This window comes from Leptinotarsa decemlineata, unplaced genomic scaffold, assembly GCF_025532065.1.
Source record: "Leptinotarsa decemlineata unplaced genomic scaffold, Ldec_3_MD MMD2_tig00026328_RagTag_RagTag, whole genome shotgun sequence".
NCBI lineage: Eukaryota > Metazoa > Arthropoda > Insecta > Coleoptera > Chrysomelidae > Leptinotarsa > Leptinotarsa decemlineata.
In genome coordinates this window covers 18,083,327-18,105,629 of record NW_027412688.1, presented here as the reverse complement: position 1 = coordinate 18,105,629, position 22,303 = coordinate 18,083,327, and the positions used below count along the sequence as shown (strand labels likewise).

Below are 22,303 nucleotides of genomic sequence, written 5' to 3'. Positions count from 1 at the left end.
TTATTAAATTAAAAGAGGTTGACACCTCACTGGATACAAAGAAGAATATTGAATTTAAATGTATCGTGAATTTAGTAAATTTTCAATTCAATATTCTTTGTATTGCTATTTAAAGAATGAAATTCCCAAGCAAACTACATGATGATGTGAACACTTTGAGAAAGATAGAGTAACGGAAAAATTTCCTAATTGATGATGGAGGGGATTTGAACATTCATTTTTCAATTTATAAGTGAGTAATCTTTCATTTTCATGGTTAAAATTAATTTATATAGGAGTGCATATCAAAAATCGATGAGTGAAAGAAATATATAAGCCCATAATAAAAAAGTACTGAGTACATGAGTTGATTAAAGCTTTTCGTCAATATTTCAAAAACAGACACAAAAAATAATACCCCCATATTTTTCTATTTATCAATAAATCTATGGGATAAATATAAAATTCCATAATAAAAAAGTACCCAGTATACTAGTAAACTAGAACCTTGTTAGGCTCACTTCAACACTTCAACAAAGATCAAAGCTTGATTTTGCAATGGATAATTCGAAATATTACAAAATATTTTGTATCATTTACTGGTCCCATTAATTACCATTAAATTGTTGTAGTTTTCCTAACTAATGTGAAGGCTGAGAACAGAACAAGAAAATCTGTTTCAAGTTACAAGTCACCAACTGGCAACACTGCCAACACTGAATAGAATAGTAGTACAAAACATCCTTCACTTATCTTACAACAGAGAAAATGTCAGAATCCGGATTCGACATGATACGAGAAAGTGTAATATTAGATTTGAAGAAATATTTTCCAGAGCAATTTACATAATTTTTTTTGTTTACATTGATTTCCACTTTGAAAAATGGATGAAGGAGAAAACGTCGAGTTGAGGACTGTAGAACATTCGATTCCAATAGATGTATTGGACGACATATTAACGTAATTACTTGGAAATACTATTTGTCCTTGAAAATATTTTGAATCGTAATTAGGAATATCAGATGTAAAGAATTTGTAAAGTTTTTTCATTTTTCTAATAATTTTATATTTTTTTGCAGGAGGTTTCTGATATTTGTGCCTGAATCTGCCAAACAGAATTTAATAAGGATTTGTTTTCAAATCGAACTAGCCCACTGGTACTATTTAGATTTTTTCGTGGGCAACGATAGTCGTTTGAAACCTTGCACTATATATGAATTTGCAGCTCATGTGTTCCAGGTTAGTTACTGTTATTAAGAAAGTAAATTGTCTAAATAGGATGAAAACAACAAAGTAATTCAGAAGTGAATGGTTCAGTGTTGACAATTCAGTACTGAGTTTAATAACTACAAGAGTATCTGTTGTAAACCTTTTGCGGTGTGGATTAATCACAAGGCATTATTAATAGGGAATAGTTGTCACCATCAGAACTCAATTTATGGAGATGTCTTCTGTGCACAAATGTTAGGGACTAGGGAAATATCAGGCACCCATTGTGGAGAAAATATATCTACTTTGATGAATATTCTCATAGAATAAAATATTCAGAAAAAATTGTGGCAGTTTTTGATAATGAGGCCTACATCAAATATGCAATCAATCAACAGCTTTAACTACATCATTTGTCATGATTCATGATTTGATTTATCATTTTTATCAGACTTTTAAAAACTTCAAGCACTTGCTTGTTAATTCATATGTAGCAGTCTTGCAAATGCCGAATGAAGCTCTAAAAAATGAGATTATGTATATTTAAACTGAAACAATATGTTACATTGGTATTGTTTCATTATGCTGCAGACTGTCTCCTCAACACATAGGTCTATGATCTGATTTATTGATCAAGTTTTTCAATGCTGTTTTGTTTTTATTAACTTGGTTAATATTACCCATGTATTATACTATCCAAAAAGCAAAATATATAAATAGCAGTATTTAACTTAAATGAAATCATTACAAGTAATGTGTTGAAAGGTTATCCACTTCAATCACTGGAAACTGATGAAACATTTTTAGATATAATGGAAAAAAAGGTATAGAACTTGGCCAATTGAAAGCAATTCCAAATCTGCATAATTTTAAATATTTTTCATTTTGCTAAAATCCCATTTACAGAACTAAAATTTGTCATGGATGTCTTTTATGACCTTTTACCCACAAGCATATGCAAAAATGAAAGGTCCTAATTTTCAAAACGGATAAATCTGTATGTATTATTTTCTAATCTATCCATTATATCAACGAATATTGAACACTCATACTTATCAGACCATACATTTCTGACTTGTGAATGTCTATTTTTATTAAATGATTATGAGTCAAATGAAATTATATTCAAACCTGATTATTCAGAATCTAACTTAACGACGTTCAGAAGCTTACTATTCAATGTTGGCCTAAGATGAAAAACAGAGGTTGCCTCTTTTGATGCAACCAACTGATCTTCAGCCTTTTCCGTTTCAGTAAATGTTTACATTTATTTATTGTATCATTATGGGAATAAAGACCTATTATTATTAATGAAAAATGGTCTAAGGTATTTAATTCGAAAACTGTAGATAAGGCATAGGCATTCAATTGTTTTCACTCCACTTTTGAACATTACTTCAACCTTGCTTTCACGTTAAAAAAGAAAAAAATTAAGAATAACAAAACGCCATGGTTCAACTCAAATAAAGAATCTTCATCAAATGTTACGCAAAATGTCAAAAATAATCAAACATACACAAAATGATTGCATCAGAGAACTTTATAATTGCCTAAAAGTTCAGTATAGAGAAAAAATCAAGAAGGTTGAATTAGAATATAATAATGATATAATAAACAATTCCAATAACATATCAAGAGAAAGTTGGAAGATAATCAATGAAGCAAAAAATAAATCAACAACTCCGCTACCATCACAGCTAACAATAAAAAATATTCAGGAAAAAGATGAAACTAAGATTTGTAATCACTTCAATTAATTGTTTACGAACGTGGGAGCTACTAAATTGAACTTGGAGAACATTAAACGTAAATTTTTCAATAGTACTATATTTTTAAGACCATCCACACCACAGGAGATCTATGAAATTATAAAAAACAACAAAAAGCCTCTGCTGGTGTAGATGATTTCTGCGGAAAAGCTGAAGAAAAAAAAGTTGTTGATTTAATATGTTATCCACTATCACACATAATAAACATTATATTAATAAACATGTTTGTTGATGGACATTATCCAAAGGTTTTTAAGATATTAAAATCAGTCCCAATTTATAAGGTTGAAGAATCTAGAAAAGATGTCGGCAATTACAGAAATGTATGTGTACAATACCAGTTTGCCAAGGTAATAGACAGCACCTTCAATATATAACTCACTTGTTTTATTAAATAAAATAATTTCATTTCAAATTGTCAACACGGGTTCATACATAAAAAATCCTTCGAAACTGCCACTAAAGTATTATGCACACACATCTGTTAGATAAGCTCTACAATCTGGACATCCCGGAGTGTAGCTAATAAGTGGATTGCATCTCACTTAGAAAACAGGATACAGATAGTAATGATTGAATCTGTTGAGCCAAATCCTGCAAATTCAACCACAGGGATCGGTTCCGGGTCCTTTACTTTTTATTGGTTTTATCATTTAGGCTGATGATAACAATCAGTTAATTGCGGAGAGTAATCTATCAAAATCTGGAAATATCAAATATTGCAAATATGTTTTATGAGTGGTGTGTCGATAACAGACTATCAGTTGATATACATAAGAGATTTTTCATGTTATTCCAGCAAAAGAATATTCATTATGATTATAGTCCATTAATAATGAATTGAATTTCTTGGAATTTATGTGAATCACAAGCGTACATAGGAAATTCATATACAACAATCTAGTATCCAAATTGAGCAGTATTTGCTTTGTTATTGGACGTTATTTATTGTTATTTGTTGTTATTGGACGTCTCTTTGGATATTCTTAAAGTAACATACCATGAACTTGTTAATTCCTTATTAAGCTATGGTCTGATATTCTGGGGTAACTCTGCTCACGTACATAATTTATGCAGAAAAAATTATAAGATGAATGGTCAAAGCTCATTATCAGGTGAGCTGTAGACTGATATTTAAAAGACTGTCCATTCTGATCTTGCTTGTATGTATATATATTTAATAACCAGCAACATCATAAAAGAAAAACAAAATCATGTGAGAGGAAATACTATGCGTGAGTATACCATTCGTAATTCAAATGAAATACGTCCACCGGTTTCCCGTCTAGACCTAGCACAAAACTCATTCACATATCTAGGAATCAAGTGTTATAACCAATGTGAAAAATTGATTGGTGAAATAAAACATATTGAAGTTTTCAAAACAACATTCTATGACTTTTTAATTAATCATGCCTTTTAGTCTGTGAAACTTCTGATGAAACTATGAACTTGAAAAATAAAATTACTTTCCTATATCATTCGACATATTCAACATCACTCAAGTATAAAAATAAGGAATGTTCACTGTTTATATGAGAAACATTGAACAAAAGTGCCTAAGTTTCTGCCTTTTGATGAGTTTCTCTTAGACGGAATATTTTTTTCATTATTTGTGTAACATATTAATTCAGCAAATCAAAAATATTTTGGTTTGGATTATGTTTTTACGGAGACCCGTAAGTAGTATCATTCAATCATATGGACTCTGGACTCGTACTATACAGCTTGAGATCAAATACACATTCTGAATCATCATTATTATGCTTTATAAATAGAATGAAGGCCTGCCCAATCATGTTTATTAGTTGGCAGTTGGTGGTGATAATAATAATATATCAATAACTTCATTTGTCCACTTTACGAATATAATATAATGATATTATTATAACTTACTTATTGTGAAATAAAAAGAGAAACCCATTGAAGGTAGAACTTTATGCACGGGTAAGGGGTATCTTAGATACATTAGTTCTGTGATGGAGGCGGTACATAAAATTGAATCCTCTAGACTTGGTCAATTTTCAATTACAGCATATACCATTCTTAAAAAGTGAAAGTCACAAGCTAAAAGAAATACTCGAAGAATGGAAAGAATACAAACAAGTTGTACCTACTTATGGGGCCATAATATTATCTGAAAATATGTCCCACGTTCTTCTAGTTCAAAGTTATTGGGCCAAATCATCTTGGGGTTTTCCCAAGGGTAAAGTAAATGAAGAGGAAGATCCAGCACATTGTGCAGTAAGAGAGGTTTTAGAAGAAACAGGTTTTGATATCAGCGAATATATTGACCCTGAGGACTATTTGGAGTCTACAATCAATGAGCAGTTAGTAAGGTAAGTTATTTCCGACCGATTATTTAAATAGGCAGCCAATTCATTATAAAATTCATTTTATAACACTTTTTTGGTTCAGAAATGGATCAGATGGCTTCCGAGGTATTATTCCACAATCTGAAAAATAAACAAAGTTAAATCGATAGAGAATCTGCTGAAGTGTATTAAAGACAAACTAAAAAGTTCTCTCCGAACAGTTACTGCTTACTATGAACTAACATAAAGTTCATCAATTAGTTAGGAATTTGTTGTTATCATAAATTTTGCCTACAACAAAGAAGCAACACCTGAGATGTGGAAAAATTGGCTCAAAGAAGATAACAAAGATGACGTTTTTACTGTGGAAAACTCAAAAACAAAGGAAAGTTCTCATCCTTCAAGAATTACTGGCCACCTGGAGTCATGGTAATACGTTTCAACTTTTTGAAAAACAGAGGAAATGATTTTTTAGGTCAGAAGTGAGCTGCCACAGCAGTTCCAAGAAGCATTTTCAAATTGCGTATCAAAATGTAGGGGGCCTGCGAATCAAATTAGAACCCTTCAATAAAAATGTATCATGCCAGAACTCAGATGTCCTAGCTGTCACTGAAACCTGGCTGAATGATTCCTTCTACGATGGTGAAATAAGAGACTCCAGATACTGGGTTTTTCGCAATGACAGAAAGTATGAAAAAATGCAAGCTTTAAGAGGCGGAGGTGTCATGATTCTAGCCAAAAAGAAGCATTCTCCACAGCTGATCACCAAAAGTAATAGTGTAGACTATGACTGGATAATCACCTCTGTTAAGTTTCGAGAAATCAAAATCTTAATATGTTGTGTATACATTCCCCCAAATTCAAGACAAGAAGTATACAATGAGCTCATTTTATCTCTAGAAAGTGTTGATGAATTGAATAACTCCGATTTTGTCTACATTATAGGTGACTTTAATATTCCGGAAATAAATGGTGCATTGTTTGGTTTCGAGACCTGCACAGCTAAAGGTAAATATATTGATGACCTCATGAGCAACTATGATCTTTTTTCTGTAAATGATATAACTAATTCAAACCACGTCACTCTTGACCTCGTCCTAACAAATTTAGCCAGCACAAGTGTTACAACACACAACTTCAAGCCTGCATGGTGACATAGACGAGTATCACCCCCCACTAGAAATTGATATTATTTTGATCACCGGAGCGGTGATTACATCAAACTCTATCACCTAGTGAGCCAAACTCAATGGGAAAATGTGTTAGTATCAAAAGATCTGGATAAGTTGATTGAGCTTTTTACAAAAGACATACCATAGAGTCTTTTGTAAAAAGCATCAACGAATGCTTGCAAAAAAAGGAAATAAAGTACGATAATAAATTCCGCCACTGGTATAGCGCTAAACTTGGGCAGACGATAAAGGAAAAGGAAAAATACTTTAAAAAATCCAAACGTGCAACTCCAAAATATAGTGAATACAGAAATAAATTTTGTGAACTTAAAGTAAAAGTAAAATGGAACAATGTCAGCTCTCTCACATACAAACTGTTGAAAATAAAATCAGTAAAAACTCTAAAGAATGTTGAAATTACATAAACAGTAAAAAAAATGATTACAAAATATCTAATAATTTCAGATATGAAGATGAAATCATTTCTGATGACCAAGATATTGCTAATGCTTTTGTTGAATATTTTCAATCAGTTTATAGTAATGATTCTCCAGGTTGCACCAATCTCTATCTAGAGATCAACCTGCGAGAATTATGTATATCATCAATTTCCAAACAAGATATCTGTAAAGCAGTTAGATCCGTGAAACCCAAAACATCAACTGGAGTTGACAGTATTCCATCTTACTTTTACAAAGGTTATATGTTATATATAATCTTCAATAGCGTTGTTGAAAGTAGTGTGTTTCCAAAACAACTCAAAATAATATTCAATAAATGGCACCAAACTGGAAAAACTTGTTCAAATCAGATATCTAGGAGTCATATTTAATAGTAACTATAACACTCTCGAATCTATAAATGTGTTCCATGAAAAACTAAAACGTATTTTCCAATGTTGTTTTCCAGTACAGAAGCAAAAAATAAAAGGAAGCCTTGGATAACTTCTGGTATCAGAGTCTCAGAGATGAATCTGCGATCATTGCAATATATCAATAAATACATGTCCGATGAACTCTTCTCATCATATATAACCAAATATAAGCGTATTTACAGATCTATCATTGAAAAAAAAGTTCTATCGGAATAAAATTGACAAGGCAAAAAATAAAACTCGGGAAAACTGGTCCATTATAAATAACTTAAGAGGTAAAGCTGCAAAACTCCCCAAACAACCAATAATAAACCCAAACATACTCAATAACTTCTTTTGCACTATAGCTGAAAAATTAACCTCAAATATACAAGCGCAAATGGATCCACTAGACTACTTAGAAGGCATGTTCATTCCTGATAGCTTTTATTTATTCAACACAGATATTGATGAGCTCAAAAACACTTTCAAGGAAATCAAAAACAAAAATTCTTCTGGTATCGACGAAATATCTGTAAGAATATTAGAAAATCTACCAGACGAAGCATTACATACTCTAGCAGAAGAAATAAATAAATCCTTTGCTAGTGGTGTTTTTCCGTCATGTTTGAAAACAGCTGTTATAGTGCCAATCCATAAAGGAGGAGAGCTGGAGGCTCCTTCAAATTTCAGACCAATAGCTTTACTATCTACCATTTCAGAAGTTAAAGAAAAAATTGTAAAAAAGGGATTATTGGCATTCTTGAACCAACATAACATATTATCTACATTACAATTCGGTTTTCAAACTTCTAAACGCACAAGTGATGCAATTTTCAACTTTTTAAATGAACTGTATGTTGGCCTAAACGATGGAAGAGCTATTGGAGCAGTATTCTGCGATTTTTCAAAAGCATTCGACTGTGTTAATCACAGAGTACTGCTCAAAAAATTATATTGCTATGGATTCAGAGGAGTGACACTCGATTGGTTTGCAAGCTATCTTTCGAACCGAAATCAGATTGTCAAATTGCCGAATTGTTCCTCTGATATCTCAAAAATAAACTGGGGAGTTCCCCAAGTATCCGTTCTTGGCCCAATTCTTTTCCTTATATAGATTAATGACCTTAGTAAGATTGATATACATGGAACCTTTACCATGTTTGCAGACGATACCACCATACTATGGCATGGAAGTGATATAGAAATTCTGAAAGAGCGAATCTTTCTAGACTTACAGAAAGTTAAAATCTGGTGTGACTTAAACTATCTTTGCTTCAACGGAAATAAAACCAAAATCCTGACCTTCAAGTTCAATTATGAAAATCTGACCTTGAATGAACAAATCATAAATAACAATACCAACATAAAATTCTTAGGTATATACATTGATGATAAATTACAATTTGATGACCGTGTAAGGACCATAAACAAAAACCTAGCATCCGGCTGCTATGCAATCAGAGTTATCACTACGGAACTCGGAACAAAGGCAGGCAGAATGGCTTACTTTGCTCTCATTGAATCACACTTAATGTATGGCATTTCGTTCTGGGGTTTTTGCTGTTATCAGCTAATGAGCTCAGTATTTGTCTTACAAAAAAGAGCTCTCAGATATTTATCAAAAGCTAAGTCCAGGGATCACTGTAAACCACTTTTTATAAAACATGGAATTCTGACCCTATACAGTATTTTTATTCTTGAGACAGTGTGCTTGATGCATAAGAAAAAATCCAATATGACAATTGTAAGACCATATAATACTCGTCAAAAAGACGACTTACCCCTACCGCTACCAAAAACGACATTAACCAAACACTCTCTCATATTTGAGAGTAAAAAACTCTTCAATCATCTACCGAGCCAAGTAAAAAATATATCATGCCCGAGAATCTTTCGTAAAACCGTCAAAAGCATATTTTTAACTAAAGGATACTACAGCCTGCAGGAGTATTATAGTGACAGTATCTTGGGCTAACTGTAGCTTTTTGCATTTTATCCATAAGATTAAATTATCTGTATTCTATATTTATGTGTGATTTCATCGAAAGATAAAATGAATAATTTTATATATTTTTACTTATATATTTTTATTTTTATGTTTTGTTCTTTTTACAACTAGACCAAAGATATATGTATTATCTATTGTTTATATCTGCAAATTTTAACCATTTTATATAAATCACTGACAAATTAATAGGCATATACTATTGTATTGTACATGTAAACCATGCTTTGTCAACAAGAGTCTTTCCTCTTAGACAATAAAGTACATTGATTGATTGATTGATTGATTGAACTTCAACTTCAGAAATCACATAGAATATATTGTACGTGATGCAAACAGAAAGCTTGGTTTTGAGTTGATAAACGCCAGGGATTTCAAATGGGAACTAGGAATTCATCTATTCAATGCCTTTGTCAGATCAAAGCTTGAATACGCTTCAACAATTTGGAATCCGCAAACAGCATTTCATTCAGAGATGATAGAAAAAATACAGAAGAAATTTCTTAGGTACACCTACTTCAAAAAAAATAAAGAGTCTCCCTCTATGATCTCCTATAGGACTCAATTAGAACATTTTGACATGCCAACCCTGTCGGATCGTCGAGGCTTGAATGATATACTAATTATATTCAATCAGATAATGAACTCTTCCGTGTGATCAATCTTCATGTTCCTAGTTCGCAATAGGGTTTTCTATGCAGACACCCAATCAGAGTGTCCACTCAATCGCTGCCTTAGGCAAGTGAATGATCTAGCCGTAAGTCATCAAAGTCTTGATTTTTTTTGCTGTAATGAATTAGAAATACGACAGTCGTTTAAAAAAAATGCTCTATATATACCTGTTTTTATTCATGTTTCTCTTGTACGTAATTTTAGGTGTATTGTAAAATCATATATTTTATGTACCATGACATTGACTATATACATATAATCGGGTGTAAACCTGTTTGGAATGCAGTTTAAATAAAATCTATCTATCTATCTAACTTGACTAAACCAGTGGAGAAAATTTAGTTTCAATAATTGGCTTTCTGTAGATGGTCAACGTTATGTTCCGTTCTCAAAACTCAATAAATTAACTTGTGAGTTGAGATATTTTTCACCTATATTGATTTAACTCTGTTTATTTTTCAAACTGTGGAAGGTTATTACCCCAAAAAACAAGAAACCTGGATACTTCTGACACAATTCATTACTTTTGTCACAATAGTGGAAAGTACACTAAGAAATTTGAATATTTCGGTGTTCTATCACAATGTTAGCTCGTTGAAGTTTCTAAATGAAGTTTTTTGAGATATTTTAAGAAAATAGAAATTAAACCAAAATTATAATTACAATTCAATACAATTTTTTTCAATGACACTGAAAACAAGAGTAACTCATATAAATGATTATAGGAAGTTCCAGTTTGTTGTTCATATGTATGGTTGGATGGAAGAGCAATTTCTGCCTTGATTCGTCATGCGCAGACGTTGAATTCTGCCATTTGTTAGGTTAGATTAGTATCCCTTGTACTGAGTAACCTTTCAATAAAAGCATTTATTATTTATTATTAATTGAACAAAAGTTTTTATTTGTCTCTATGTAATTGTGTTATTGGTTGGGCCAGTTTACAAATAAATTTAAAAATATATTTGCTGCAAGCATATTGCACAAGTTTCAAACCTTGGCAGTGTAAAGATATGAAGTTTCAATCAGTTTCTGACTTATCATTCAACTGAACGAAGATATTACATATGTGTTGTCTTATTTCTTGTTTTCTTTTCCAGATTGTACATCATCAGAAATGTCCCAATGTCCACTAAGTTTAGTCCGAAGACACGCTGCGAAATAAAGTCATGTTCTTGGTTTCCCATATCTGACTTGCCCAACAACAAAAAAGACACTACCCCTAAAGTAAAAATGGGTGTTAATCCAAATGCTTTCTTTATGGTTTTACCTTTTGTTAAGAGGCTGAAGAACATTTGCAGTAGTACAGCAAAAAAGAGTAGACACAAATCTTTCAGTTTTTGTGAAGAATTGACAAACACACGACCAAAGTATGTATACATTTTTCAAAAGTATATAGTTATTTTGTGTGAATTTTCAAAGTGTACAATCTGAAATTTAAATTGATACCTCAAACAAAAAGAACAAGAAACAAGAAGTAAATTTTTATAGTGTTCTTGTATCACACAAGTTCGTCACTGAATATATCTTTCTGAAAAAGTTTCTTTGCTTTGAAGGAAATATCTCAATGTCAGAAAAAAAATGTAGAAAGTGTTATCAAATTATTAAACCTCGGTAGACACCCCGGATATTTGTCCGTGGCGGCATATCTAATTTTGGGTGTGAATGTTACAAAATGTTAATAGAATAGAATATGAATAGAATAGAATATGTTTATTTCATCAAATTAACTACAAAATGTACAATAGTGACAAGTCAAACTGACAAACATGAATAACAATAATTGAACAATAGTTGTTGTTATACACGCTGATCACATCTAAAACAATTATTATGGAAATAAAAAACACATGTCTCACAATAATTCAAATATTCGTCGATGGAGTAGAAACAGTGCCTTAATAGCGAGTGCTTAACTTTAGCCTTGAAACGGTTATAACTCAGACCGATAATGTCTATTGGTATTTTATTATATAACTGTAAGTTGAGTGAATTTCGGGATGATACATCCAGTCTATAAAATTGAGGCCTCAGGTGTGCAACCCTTCGAGTAGGGTAATTATGAAAGTCATCATTTGTAAGGTACTTAGTATTGATTTTGTGAATCTTTAAAATGTTATATTCTTATCGATTTTCTTTTTTAAGCCAATTTTTTTTAGCCACAATTAATGTGCAACCCAGGTACCAACATTTCTCATTTATTGTTTTTGTCTAAAAGCAAATTTCTGAAAAACTGTAGAGGAGCGGCAACAATTTGATAACAAAAATGGATAGGTACAAGTAACACAAAACAGGGTGCTGTCTGGACTTGTTAAAAATGAGAATAGAAAAGAAAGTTTTTGGCTTTCTGCTACTCCATCTGATATAAAAAAGGGATGAGAGAATCTTCCAAAGAAAGGAATGAAGTAATCAATTTGAAAATAAGTAACTCTATACATGGATATGTAGATCATGCAAAGAAGTAACTTTCAGACACAAACTGAAAGAAAGTCCTCCTGAAACAGCTACTTTCATATAAACATTGAATTACACGAAAGAAAATAATTCTTTCGATACTAACAATCGAAACGTCGTGATATAACTTGGTTTAAAATCTTTTAATTTTTTGATTTTTTGTTAATATTTTTAATTTTTTAATATTTCATTTTTTATTTGTGTAGTTGTTGCTTGTATGTTATTTCTTTGTAATTTCAGTTTTTTGTTTAATAAAATTGTTATTTTCGGTTATTCTTTTTAATTTTTCAGGGTTGTCAGATCAATTTATATTAGACAATGGAAGTCGAACTGATGAAATACATACTATTAGGTTGTTTCAAAAGTTTTATAGCTTCATAAATGTGTATTCTACTGTGCTGTTCAATTTTTACAAATTTAATTTTTTTTCTTTTCAGCTTATTACTATATGATGTGGTAAAGCGATTTTCGGCAAATTTTTCTCTACGACTTTAAATTAAACCAAAGCGCTGCCGAAACAGCCTAAAAATTTAACCAGGCATTTAGCAATGATAGTGTTAATGAACGGTATGTTTGACGTTGGTTTGCAAAATTTCCGAAGATTTTAGCCTCGAAGATGAGCCCCGAATAGGTATACCTGCTCTGGCGGAAACTTACCCATCACAAACGGTGTGTGGGATGGTGGAAGAACAGGGTGTCAACTCCCATGTGGTTTTTGATGGTTTAAAACGTATTGGAAAGGTTAAGAAGCTTGAAAAGTGAGTGCCCTACGATTTGACCGATCGACAGTAATTGTCACGTTTCGAAGTTTGTTCTTCCTTGCTTTTGCATAACCAAGACGTTCCTTTTTGAGTCAGATCGTCATGTGTGATAAAAAATTGATCCTTTACGACAACAAGAGACGTTCATGACATTGGTTAGACCACAATGGCACTTCCCAAAGGTGAAAACCCACCAATGGTGGTCAGCAGCTGGTGTGATTCACTATAACTGCAACCAGGCCAGAGTCATATTGCGAGAAAATTGAAGAAATGTACCGAAAATTGCGTTAGCAGCAGCTGGTTTTTGTCTACAAAAGCCGTCCGATCCTGCTTTACGACAACGTCCATCTGCACGATTCACAAATCTCCCTCCGAAAATTAAACGAATTGAGCGTCGAAGTTTTGCACCTCCCGACAACTGACTACTATATTCTCAAGCACTTCCATAACTTTCTCATTGATAGAACCTTCCTCAATTAGGACCAAGCAAAAACAGCCTTTGTCGACTTCATCGAATCCCAAATTCGCAATTTTTATGTTGACGCAATTAATTGAATTGTGTCAATTGGCAAAAGTACCCTGATTCAAATGACGCTTATTTAGATCAAATTGAAGTGTTCACTAAGGTGTTACAGTTTAAAGTAGACTCAGAAAAACGGACAAAACTTCTGAAACAACTTGATAGATGTTAACATATTGGTCACCTCAGTAACTATTTTCAATTTTTATACAATATGTTTTATATAATGAAAACCATGTCTAGAGGGTCCTTTTTCAACACTGCAACAATTTCAAACGTATTTTGACTGATTGTAATTCGTTTCACATAAATGGGATAAAATAAGCAGAGGTATCTGCGCTTTTGATCAAAAAAGAAAGTAATAAATGTACATGATATTAACACATAATAATATGACATTAATAACAATGTTAAATTTTGTCTCAAACTTTGATATTGCCTTAATAATGTTGCATACTATACCAATAACTTATGCAAGTGGGGAAAGGAATGTGTCTAAATTGAAAACTTTTTATGTTTTACTACCACGCAAAATCATCTTAATTGTTTGGCCATTTTAGCCATTGAGCATAAAATTTCTAATCAAATGAACTTGAAAGATTTAATATAAAAATTGTCAGAAATAGAAGTAAAGTGGAAAAATTTCTTATAACTTTCACAAAGTTAATATCAACTTATTAATTTTTCAAGACGAAAATTTTATTTGTGTGGCTGTGCAGTATTAATTTTTTGTAATATCATTAACAATGCAGCAATCTGAAAATGTTGTAACTAGATTCTGTTTTCAGATACTTTTAATTTTTCCTGATTTGCCCTACTTGGTTGTTAATTATGTTATTTGTTTATTTTTAGATATATGTTTTTGTTATTTGTTTTTTTCTCTAAGACGATGTAAAAGCTGAGTTTGGCGCTGCCATGGTATTATTAATAATCACATGAAATAACATCATAATACAAATTTATTATGTACAAACATTTGTTGAGTTGAAAAGGTACGCCAGATATAATTTATGTTTCCCAAATGGGAAACTAGGCATACAGAAGAGGTAAACTCTTGTCAACAAGAGGAAAACATGAAAAATCAAAACTTTCATGTCGTCTGGTTTAAGATAACTTCACGTGAAATCAATAGGTTTATAATTTTTGACTTTCAACCTCCAAGCACCCCACGCCATTCAATTGAATTATTACATAAACTGCCATAACATTTTCAGTATACTGTATGTATATTTTTGAAATTTCATTCATTCAAGCTCGAATAAGAGTGTTTTGGAATGTTACCCAAATATATGAATATATGAAGTTTCTATTCCATGTATGCTGCCAGTTTCTTTAAGATTCTTTAAGATTTAAGCATCGCAAGCAAACATGATAGACTAGAATATTAGGGAAATGTGTTTCTCATCTGTAGACACTTTCATAGATTTTTACAAATGAATATTATCGCCACTTATAGGCACCATCCTATCAGTGTTTGCAATAACTTCTTAATTTCGTAGTAAATATATCATCTGTGAATATAATTTAGAGTTTCAGTTATAGTCGTACTTTCCAGTTGTTCCACAGTAGTAATTTGAAAAAGACTGTAATGAGAAATCTACTTATCTTTGATAAACAAATTCGACACAAATAGTATACCATGGACCCCGAATGGCTAAATGGTGCAAGAGATGGATAACATTTTTCAAAACTTGTACACATTTCGTCATTGTTTCTTTCATTCATATGTAGAAGGATGAGAATCTGAAAATTTTTTACAAAAAACATTTATTCAAGACGAAAATCATTGAAAAACACACTTTTTATTTTTTTATGAATATGGTTAACAATGTTTCTTGCTAAAAGAAGGTAAAGGTTTGGATTCCAGGATTACAATGTTAACAGATTTGAAATTTAAGATAAGATAATTGAATGAAATATTAACCAGTTGGGAATATTTGGTGTAGTGAACCAAAAAACCAAAATAAATGAGTGGCTACAGTTAAGCGCGCTGAAGTGGATTATAAATTATCTTGAAGTATAAAGAATCATCACTTAGAGCCAATTGCATATACCAACAATCGAAATGTGAGGTTGCTATATTTGAATTTTTTTTTCACTACTTATTTTCAAAGTTTATTATTTGTATATTATTAACATTTTACTTATTTAACAATTCATTTCCATTTCTTTACAAATTGGCATCTTTATATACTTTTACATTTCATATTCATTATTTCTTTAAATTTTTTTAACTGACTTGTTTCAGACCTGTTAACATTTTTTAGACAGTGGAAGTCCAAACCTCCAAACCACATTTTTACATAATTTACATCCACTTAATGAGTAATTGTTTCATGTTCTAGGACAAAGTCCATCCAAAAAACTGACAATTCTGAAACCAAACATATCAAGAAAAAGCAAGAAAAAAAACATTCAAAGAGGCAATTATTTGCTGATTCTCACGAGGATACCAGTATCCAATTTTGCGCCCCTTCATGGTTGAATTTCAAATTCGATAGAACAGCCATACTGAAATGTATGCCATGAAAACACTTCTTTTTGTTGGGAGATATTTCAAAATCTACTTAGAGAAAATCCATGACTGATGACCTGAAATGTACAGTATGAACAAAGAATTCAAGGAATGTCTCTGTGAATGTGCGTGTAGACATAAAATGTTCGTCAATTATTTTGTTGAATCTCGAAAAGCATTCTCATATGGTTTTGATCATCAATATCTTGATAAATTGAGGCAGTTTTCATTCCGAATAATGAACAACACTAATTTTTGAAAACTGATCAGGATTGAATTTAAAACACCTAATTATTTTTTCGAAAACATGAATTAACTTGTCAAGATATTGTATATATCCATTTCTCAAGTTGAATATTTGTTTTTTTAAATACTTGAGGTGATTATAATATATTTGAACTATGTTGGTTTTTATTCTTTTCAAGTTTTTTTTTATGTTGGTTTTAATTGTGTAAACTGCTAATTAATGGCCAACGAAATTGAAATCGTTTTTTTATTTGAAATCAGTAGACATTTTCAGTTTAGGAGATTTTTAAATAAGTTTCGGTATAATATTTTTGGTCTTTGATACTATTTGGGATTTTTCAATTTTGGAAAGTACTGAAATACTTCAAAGTGATGAAGCTCGCCCAGTTATTGTATATATCACATGTATGTTTATAAAGTCGAAAATTATATTTGAAAAATCAGGATTGTTTGAATCTTGTGGCATCTAGTTGGTGCTTAATTTCAACTAGCGATATGAATTCCAAACTTTGTGATTTTTCCTTTTATAATAATATATAATTTTATTGGATAAGTGACCTGATGTGAACAAATATACTTTTTGAGAATTACGCACACGGTTTGTTCAAATTCACAACTGAGGTTATTCAAGATAAATTGTGACAAGATATATTATAAATAAAATAGTTTTTTCGGGTTGCAGTCAGGTTTTGTTGGCTATTCGAAGAAAATTCTTTGTTTTTGTCAAACTTTCGGTGATGCTCACTTCCTTCCTCAAAACAACTAAAATATATTTAATAAAACAATTTGTAGGACAAACTGATCTACTCAACTAACGTGAAATTGAAAATAATTATCTCCACAAAACAACACTTTTTGAAGGAAGTGACTGACAGTGACAATAATTTTAAGGAGAAAATTTTAATTAGAAGAATATTTTAACCATTTTTAAATTATAAAGCAGAGTGAAAAATCCAACTAAAAATGACTTGACTGCAACCCCAAAAACTGTTCTTCATATATACCTACATATATGCCCAAGTTCTGGTGAGACCTACGATTTTGTAGGTACTCGTGACAGATACCTGTATTTTAGAGACCTATTCAATGATGTATAGCTCTTTTGGTTCTGTAGATGTAAAGGAAAAACCAAAAAATCCCAAATTATTTTTTTGTCTATCTTTTTTATTCGCAAACACATTGAAAATCTGACCACATTTTGCTATTGGCACTGATGTGTGCTATTAGAATATGTCAATGAATCTTTTATACAGGGTGTCATCTGACTTGGGCCACCCCCATCTTTGAATATTTAAATACGTAACTGTATTTTTTGTTGAAGTTTTTTGATTGTTGACGTTCACTTCATACCAAGAAATTTAATTTTATATTTCGGGATGTTTCGGTAATATTTTATTATAATTGGGTGAATTATTCCCTTTTAAATTACGGCTCTGGAAATTGGTCGGCTGAGTTAAATGAAAACACAATAGTAACTTTCACGTCTCCTTATGTACCGTTTACTTTTTCGAGAGTTTTTGTTTCATTTTTAGGTACTTATTCATATTTTTTCAGATTTCCATTGCTCTGAGCCTTTTCTACAATGAACTTCAAATATGAAAACCTTTTATGGTTATCTGAAACATATCTACAACAAAAACATATATGTATTTTGATAGGCAGAAAAAGAAATGGTAGCAATAATAACATCCGAAACGATCACTATAATAGTAATGAAAATTGAAATGAAGTAATTTATATACACAAAAAATTAATGGTGCAATAAATGTTCGAATTGAAGTCCATATTAATTATTACCGTTAATAAACTCCTTTGCTGTATTGTTGCGAAAGCATTTAAAATCCTGTTTCTCAAGTCTTCCATATTTTCTATCTCTCTGCCAGCGTAAATCCTATTTTTCAATGTCCCCCAAAGAAAATAGTCCAAAATAGTAAGATCTGGTGATCTTGCAGGCCATCTTATTGGCCCATTATTATTTCTGGAACAAAGTTTCATGCGGTTGACGCCTTTCGGAATGAATTTCCATATAACGTTAGGTTGTAGCATAATTGTTTCTATGGTTTTCATAATATCCCGTTTTTCTTCAGCTGAAAACATCATTTTCACACCAATAAACTCAATATGACAAATGTCAAAATTATATCGAAAATTGTTCTCATAGTCTACTGAGATTTCATCAGTATTAAACATGGTAACTAAAGGTAAGTATTATATTAACTAGCAAAAATGTGGTGTTATGATCTTTCTATCTCCAAGAATCACTTATGGTGCATAGAGTGCATAGGTATTTCTTCCATTTGATCTGTTGACAGATGGAATAATGGACCAATAAGATGGTTTGCAAGATCACCATATCTTAATATTTTTGATAAATTTCTATGGGGGATATTGAAAAATAGTATTTACGCTGGCAGAGAGATATAAAATATGGAAGACTTGAGAAACAGGATTTTAAATGCTTTCGCAACAATACAGCAAAGGATTTTATTAAGGGTAATAATTGATATGAAAAACTAGTTCAAAAATGTCTTGATATGGAAGGACACCAATTTGAACATTTATTGCGCAAATAATTTTTTTTGTGTATATAAGTTACTTCTGTTCAATTTTCATTACAATTATAGTGATCGTTTTGGATGTTATTAATGCTATCATTTCTTTTTCTGCCTATCAAAATACATATAATATATTTTTGTTGTGGATATGTTTAAGATAACCATAAAAGGTTTTCTTATTTGAAATTCATTGTAGAAAACGCTCAGAGCAATGGAAATCTGAAAAAATATGAATAAGTACCTAAAAATTAAACAAAAACTCTCGAAAAAGTATACGGTACATAAGGAGGCGTGAAAGTTACTATTGTGTTTTCATTTAACTCAGTTGACCAATTTCCAGGGCGTAATTTAAAAGGGAATAATTCACCCAATTATAATAAAATATTACCGAAACATCCCGAAATATAAAATTAAATTAAATTTCTTGGTATAAAGTGAACGTCAACGATAAAAAAACTACAACAAAAAATACAGGTACGTATTTAAATATTCAAAAATGGGGGTGGCCCAAGTCAGATGACACCCTGTATAAAATATTCATTGACATATTCTGATAGCACACATGAAGTGCCATTAGCAAAATGTGGACAGATTTTCAATATGTCTGCGAATAAAGAAGATACAAATAATTTAGGCTTTTTTTGTTTTTCCTGTGTATCTCCAGAACCAAAGGAGCTATATTCGATTTTTTTACATCATTGAATAAGTCTGAAATACGCAATTTTGCCACAATTTAACCAACACTCTATCTCTTATCGTTTACGAGATCTCAAGAACAAAGCCCGAACCATAGCTTTGTTCATGAGATGACAAAGGTTTCATACATGCATTCCAGCCACGTTGAAATTAATCAAGTCCCAGGCACTTTGCTTTTGGGTCGGATCTTTCGTGCACTGATGAGAGGTAATACCTCAAAACGGTCTGTAGGTGATCTACTCAAATAATTTCAGCATAGTCCTGCTGCTGTATGAACGAGAAATATCTACGAGACTAACCTCTGTGAGGTATCTTGCATACATGTCTGTCTGATATAAGTCAATATCCGGCGTGGTATTAAGTGGGGGAGTAGTTGTTTTCCGGCATTTACCAGAACCTACTGTGTACTTAGTTGGGGGAGACAAATGTTTCGAGATTTCACTTTGAAATATTTACTTTTTTATAAAATAGATTACAAGATTTTTCTTATGATCTTTCTCGTATTTGAGTAGGAGTATATATATATATATATATATATATATATATATATATATATATATATATATATATATATATAAAATTTGAGTTTCGAATAATATATCTCCAATACCATTATCCTGTCACTGATATTTTCATGTTTTTTCTCAAAATGAGACGCAGTTTCTGCATTTTATTAAAAAAATGGTTTCAATTGGGGAATACTGAACAATGTATATATCTAGCGATTTTTGGCGTGACACAACGATTTTCAATGTTCAAAACATTTTTTAAATAAAAATTAATTTGAAATATTTTCTTCAAGAGTGTGAATACGAAGGTAATGGAAACATGCTAGATCTATGAAACGAAAGATTCAGTTCTCTTCTGTTTCCTCATTGCTTTCATAATTTTTGTGCAATTCAAAATACTTTTGTATACTTAATCATAACAAGGTTATAAAACTGGAGTTTTAGAAAAATGCATTCAGTTGCATCACAGTATTTTTTTTATTTCGTAGAATGCTTTATTAATTGTTACTTTGTATTTCTGTTACAGTCAGGAATAGTCAGTAAATTACTAGAAGGTTTAATGAAGGCTGACTAATTTAAGTAATTTCACAATTATTTGTTGAAATTTACCCAGTCATTATCAAAATAAATTATATTTTATGAAGATTATTAGTTTTTATTTTGACTGTGTCCCAATAAAAAATAAAAAAAAAGTTAATTACATAATAAAACTGCATATTTTCATTTAACTACATGAATATAATGTGAAACAAAACTTTGGTATTTTTCAGCCATGCGTCGAATAAAATTTTTTTGGTATGTATTGGTAAAACTTGAAAGTGAAACAAAAAAAATTGTTTTCTGATTGGGAAGCACCTTTAGAGCCGTATTTTGTTCAGAAGTATCCCTTCAATTGAATCCCTGCTTCGTTGAAACAGTTCTACAAATTTTTTCTCGGAGGGTCTCTTAAAGGTGTATCCGTGTATATTTCCAGGTATATTTTCTTGTAGACTTACTACCTAATCTGGTTCCGGACCAAAGATTTTGAAATTCCGACTGCTTATTCAGCCACTAAACAGGCCAAAGATTTTGTAATTCCGACACTATACAGGCCGGTTTTTTTTTAGCTGATCCCGACTCTATCTCGGAAACGAAACACCTCTAAGGTCGGCTAAATTGGACAAAAGTTTCCTATTTTGGGGTACCAGAATAATATCTTTCAGGCCCAGAATATCAGTGGTTATTTTTGAAATAATCTCCAACAACTAGAGTTATCAAATTTAGTTTTATTGGCTCTGCAGCCTCCATTTGAAATGATATAAAAAAAAGGTAGTGGATGTTTCAATATTGTTTCATATCTGTTGTAATATGATATAAACCATTTCAGATTCCATCATCAACTTTATTTTTTCAAATACGGACTACTATAAGGTTGTTTCAAAAGTTTTATCCATTTTTATGAGTCTAGTTTAAACTGTAATATCTACTTTTACCACGTTACAGAAGTCGATTAATTCTGTCAGCATACAAATTTTGTGCTCAAGATTCGATGAAGTTTTTGCGGACTTCTATAAGATTTTTGCCTGGTCCTGATTGGCGTAAAAATGTGCTATTTAGAATGGGGCCTGTGTCATTGTTCATAGTTCTCATGCTACCTGTTACTATTTGCAGACTTTCGAAAGCATACAAAAATTTTGTGTCATGTACCAACAGTTTTCATTTATTCTATAACCTTTCTATACAGCGTGTTGAGCGACACTAGATTTTTCTGGTCTCCGAAATCAAAAACGTTCTGCCTGTCTTTTGAAATAAATTTTAATGGCTCGCTTAATCTGACCAATATAATTTTTTGTCACAGTCTTTACAGCTTATTTCATATATCCCCATTTTCCATCATCTTGTCCTTAGGGTTTCCTAACATGTTTTGAAGTGAGAAAAAAAGTGTTGAAGGCTACATTCACGTCCAATTTTTGAAAATATCTAATTACTAACCAACTCATTTACCATATTTGAAAGATACCCGTTGCTTTCAGCTATGTCACCGTTAACATCATTCTCAATTTCGTTACTATCTTTACTCAAGGAGAACGTAAC

At 31.4% G+C, this 22,303-nt stretch overlaps 1 protein-coding gene across 3 annotated transcripts; it reads left to right on the top strand.

Moving 5' to 3' along the window:
* Positions 1-714: 714 nt before the first annotated feature.
* On the top strand, positions 715-18,378 carry DCP2 (decapping mRNA 2). 3 transcript variants are annotated; one of them, XM_074182197.1, is made up of 5 exons: positions 715-939; positions 1,059-1,218; positions 4,992-5,296; positions 11,075-11,344; positions 12,866-16,108. In XM_074182197.1, the coding sequence occupies exons 1-5, from the start codon at positions 863-865 to the stop codon at positions 12,921-12,923; spliced, it is 870 nt and encodes a 289-aa protein (XP_074038298.1). In that variant the 5' UTR covers positions 715-862; the 3' UTR covers positions 12,924-16,108. The 3 variants fall into 3 exon arrangements, with proteins under 3 accessions (XP_074038298.1, XP_023017267.1, XP_074038297.1); XM_023161499.2 differs by having other exon boundaries at positions 717-939; positions 16,055-18,378; XM_074182196.1 differs by having other exon boundaries at positions 864-1,003; positions 16,055-18,378.
* The last annotated feature ends 3,925 nt before the right edge of the window (positions 18,379-22,303 follow it).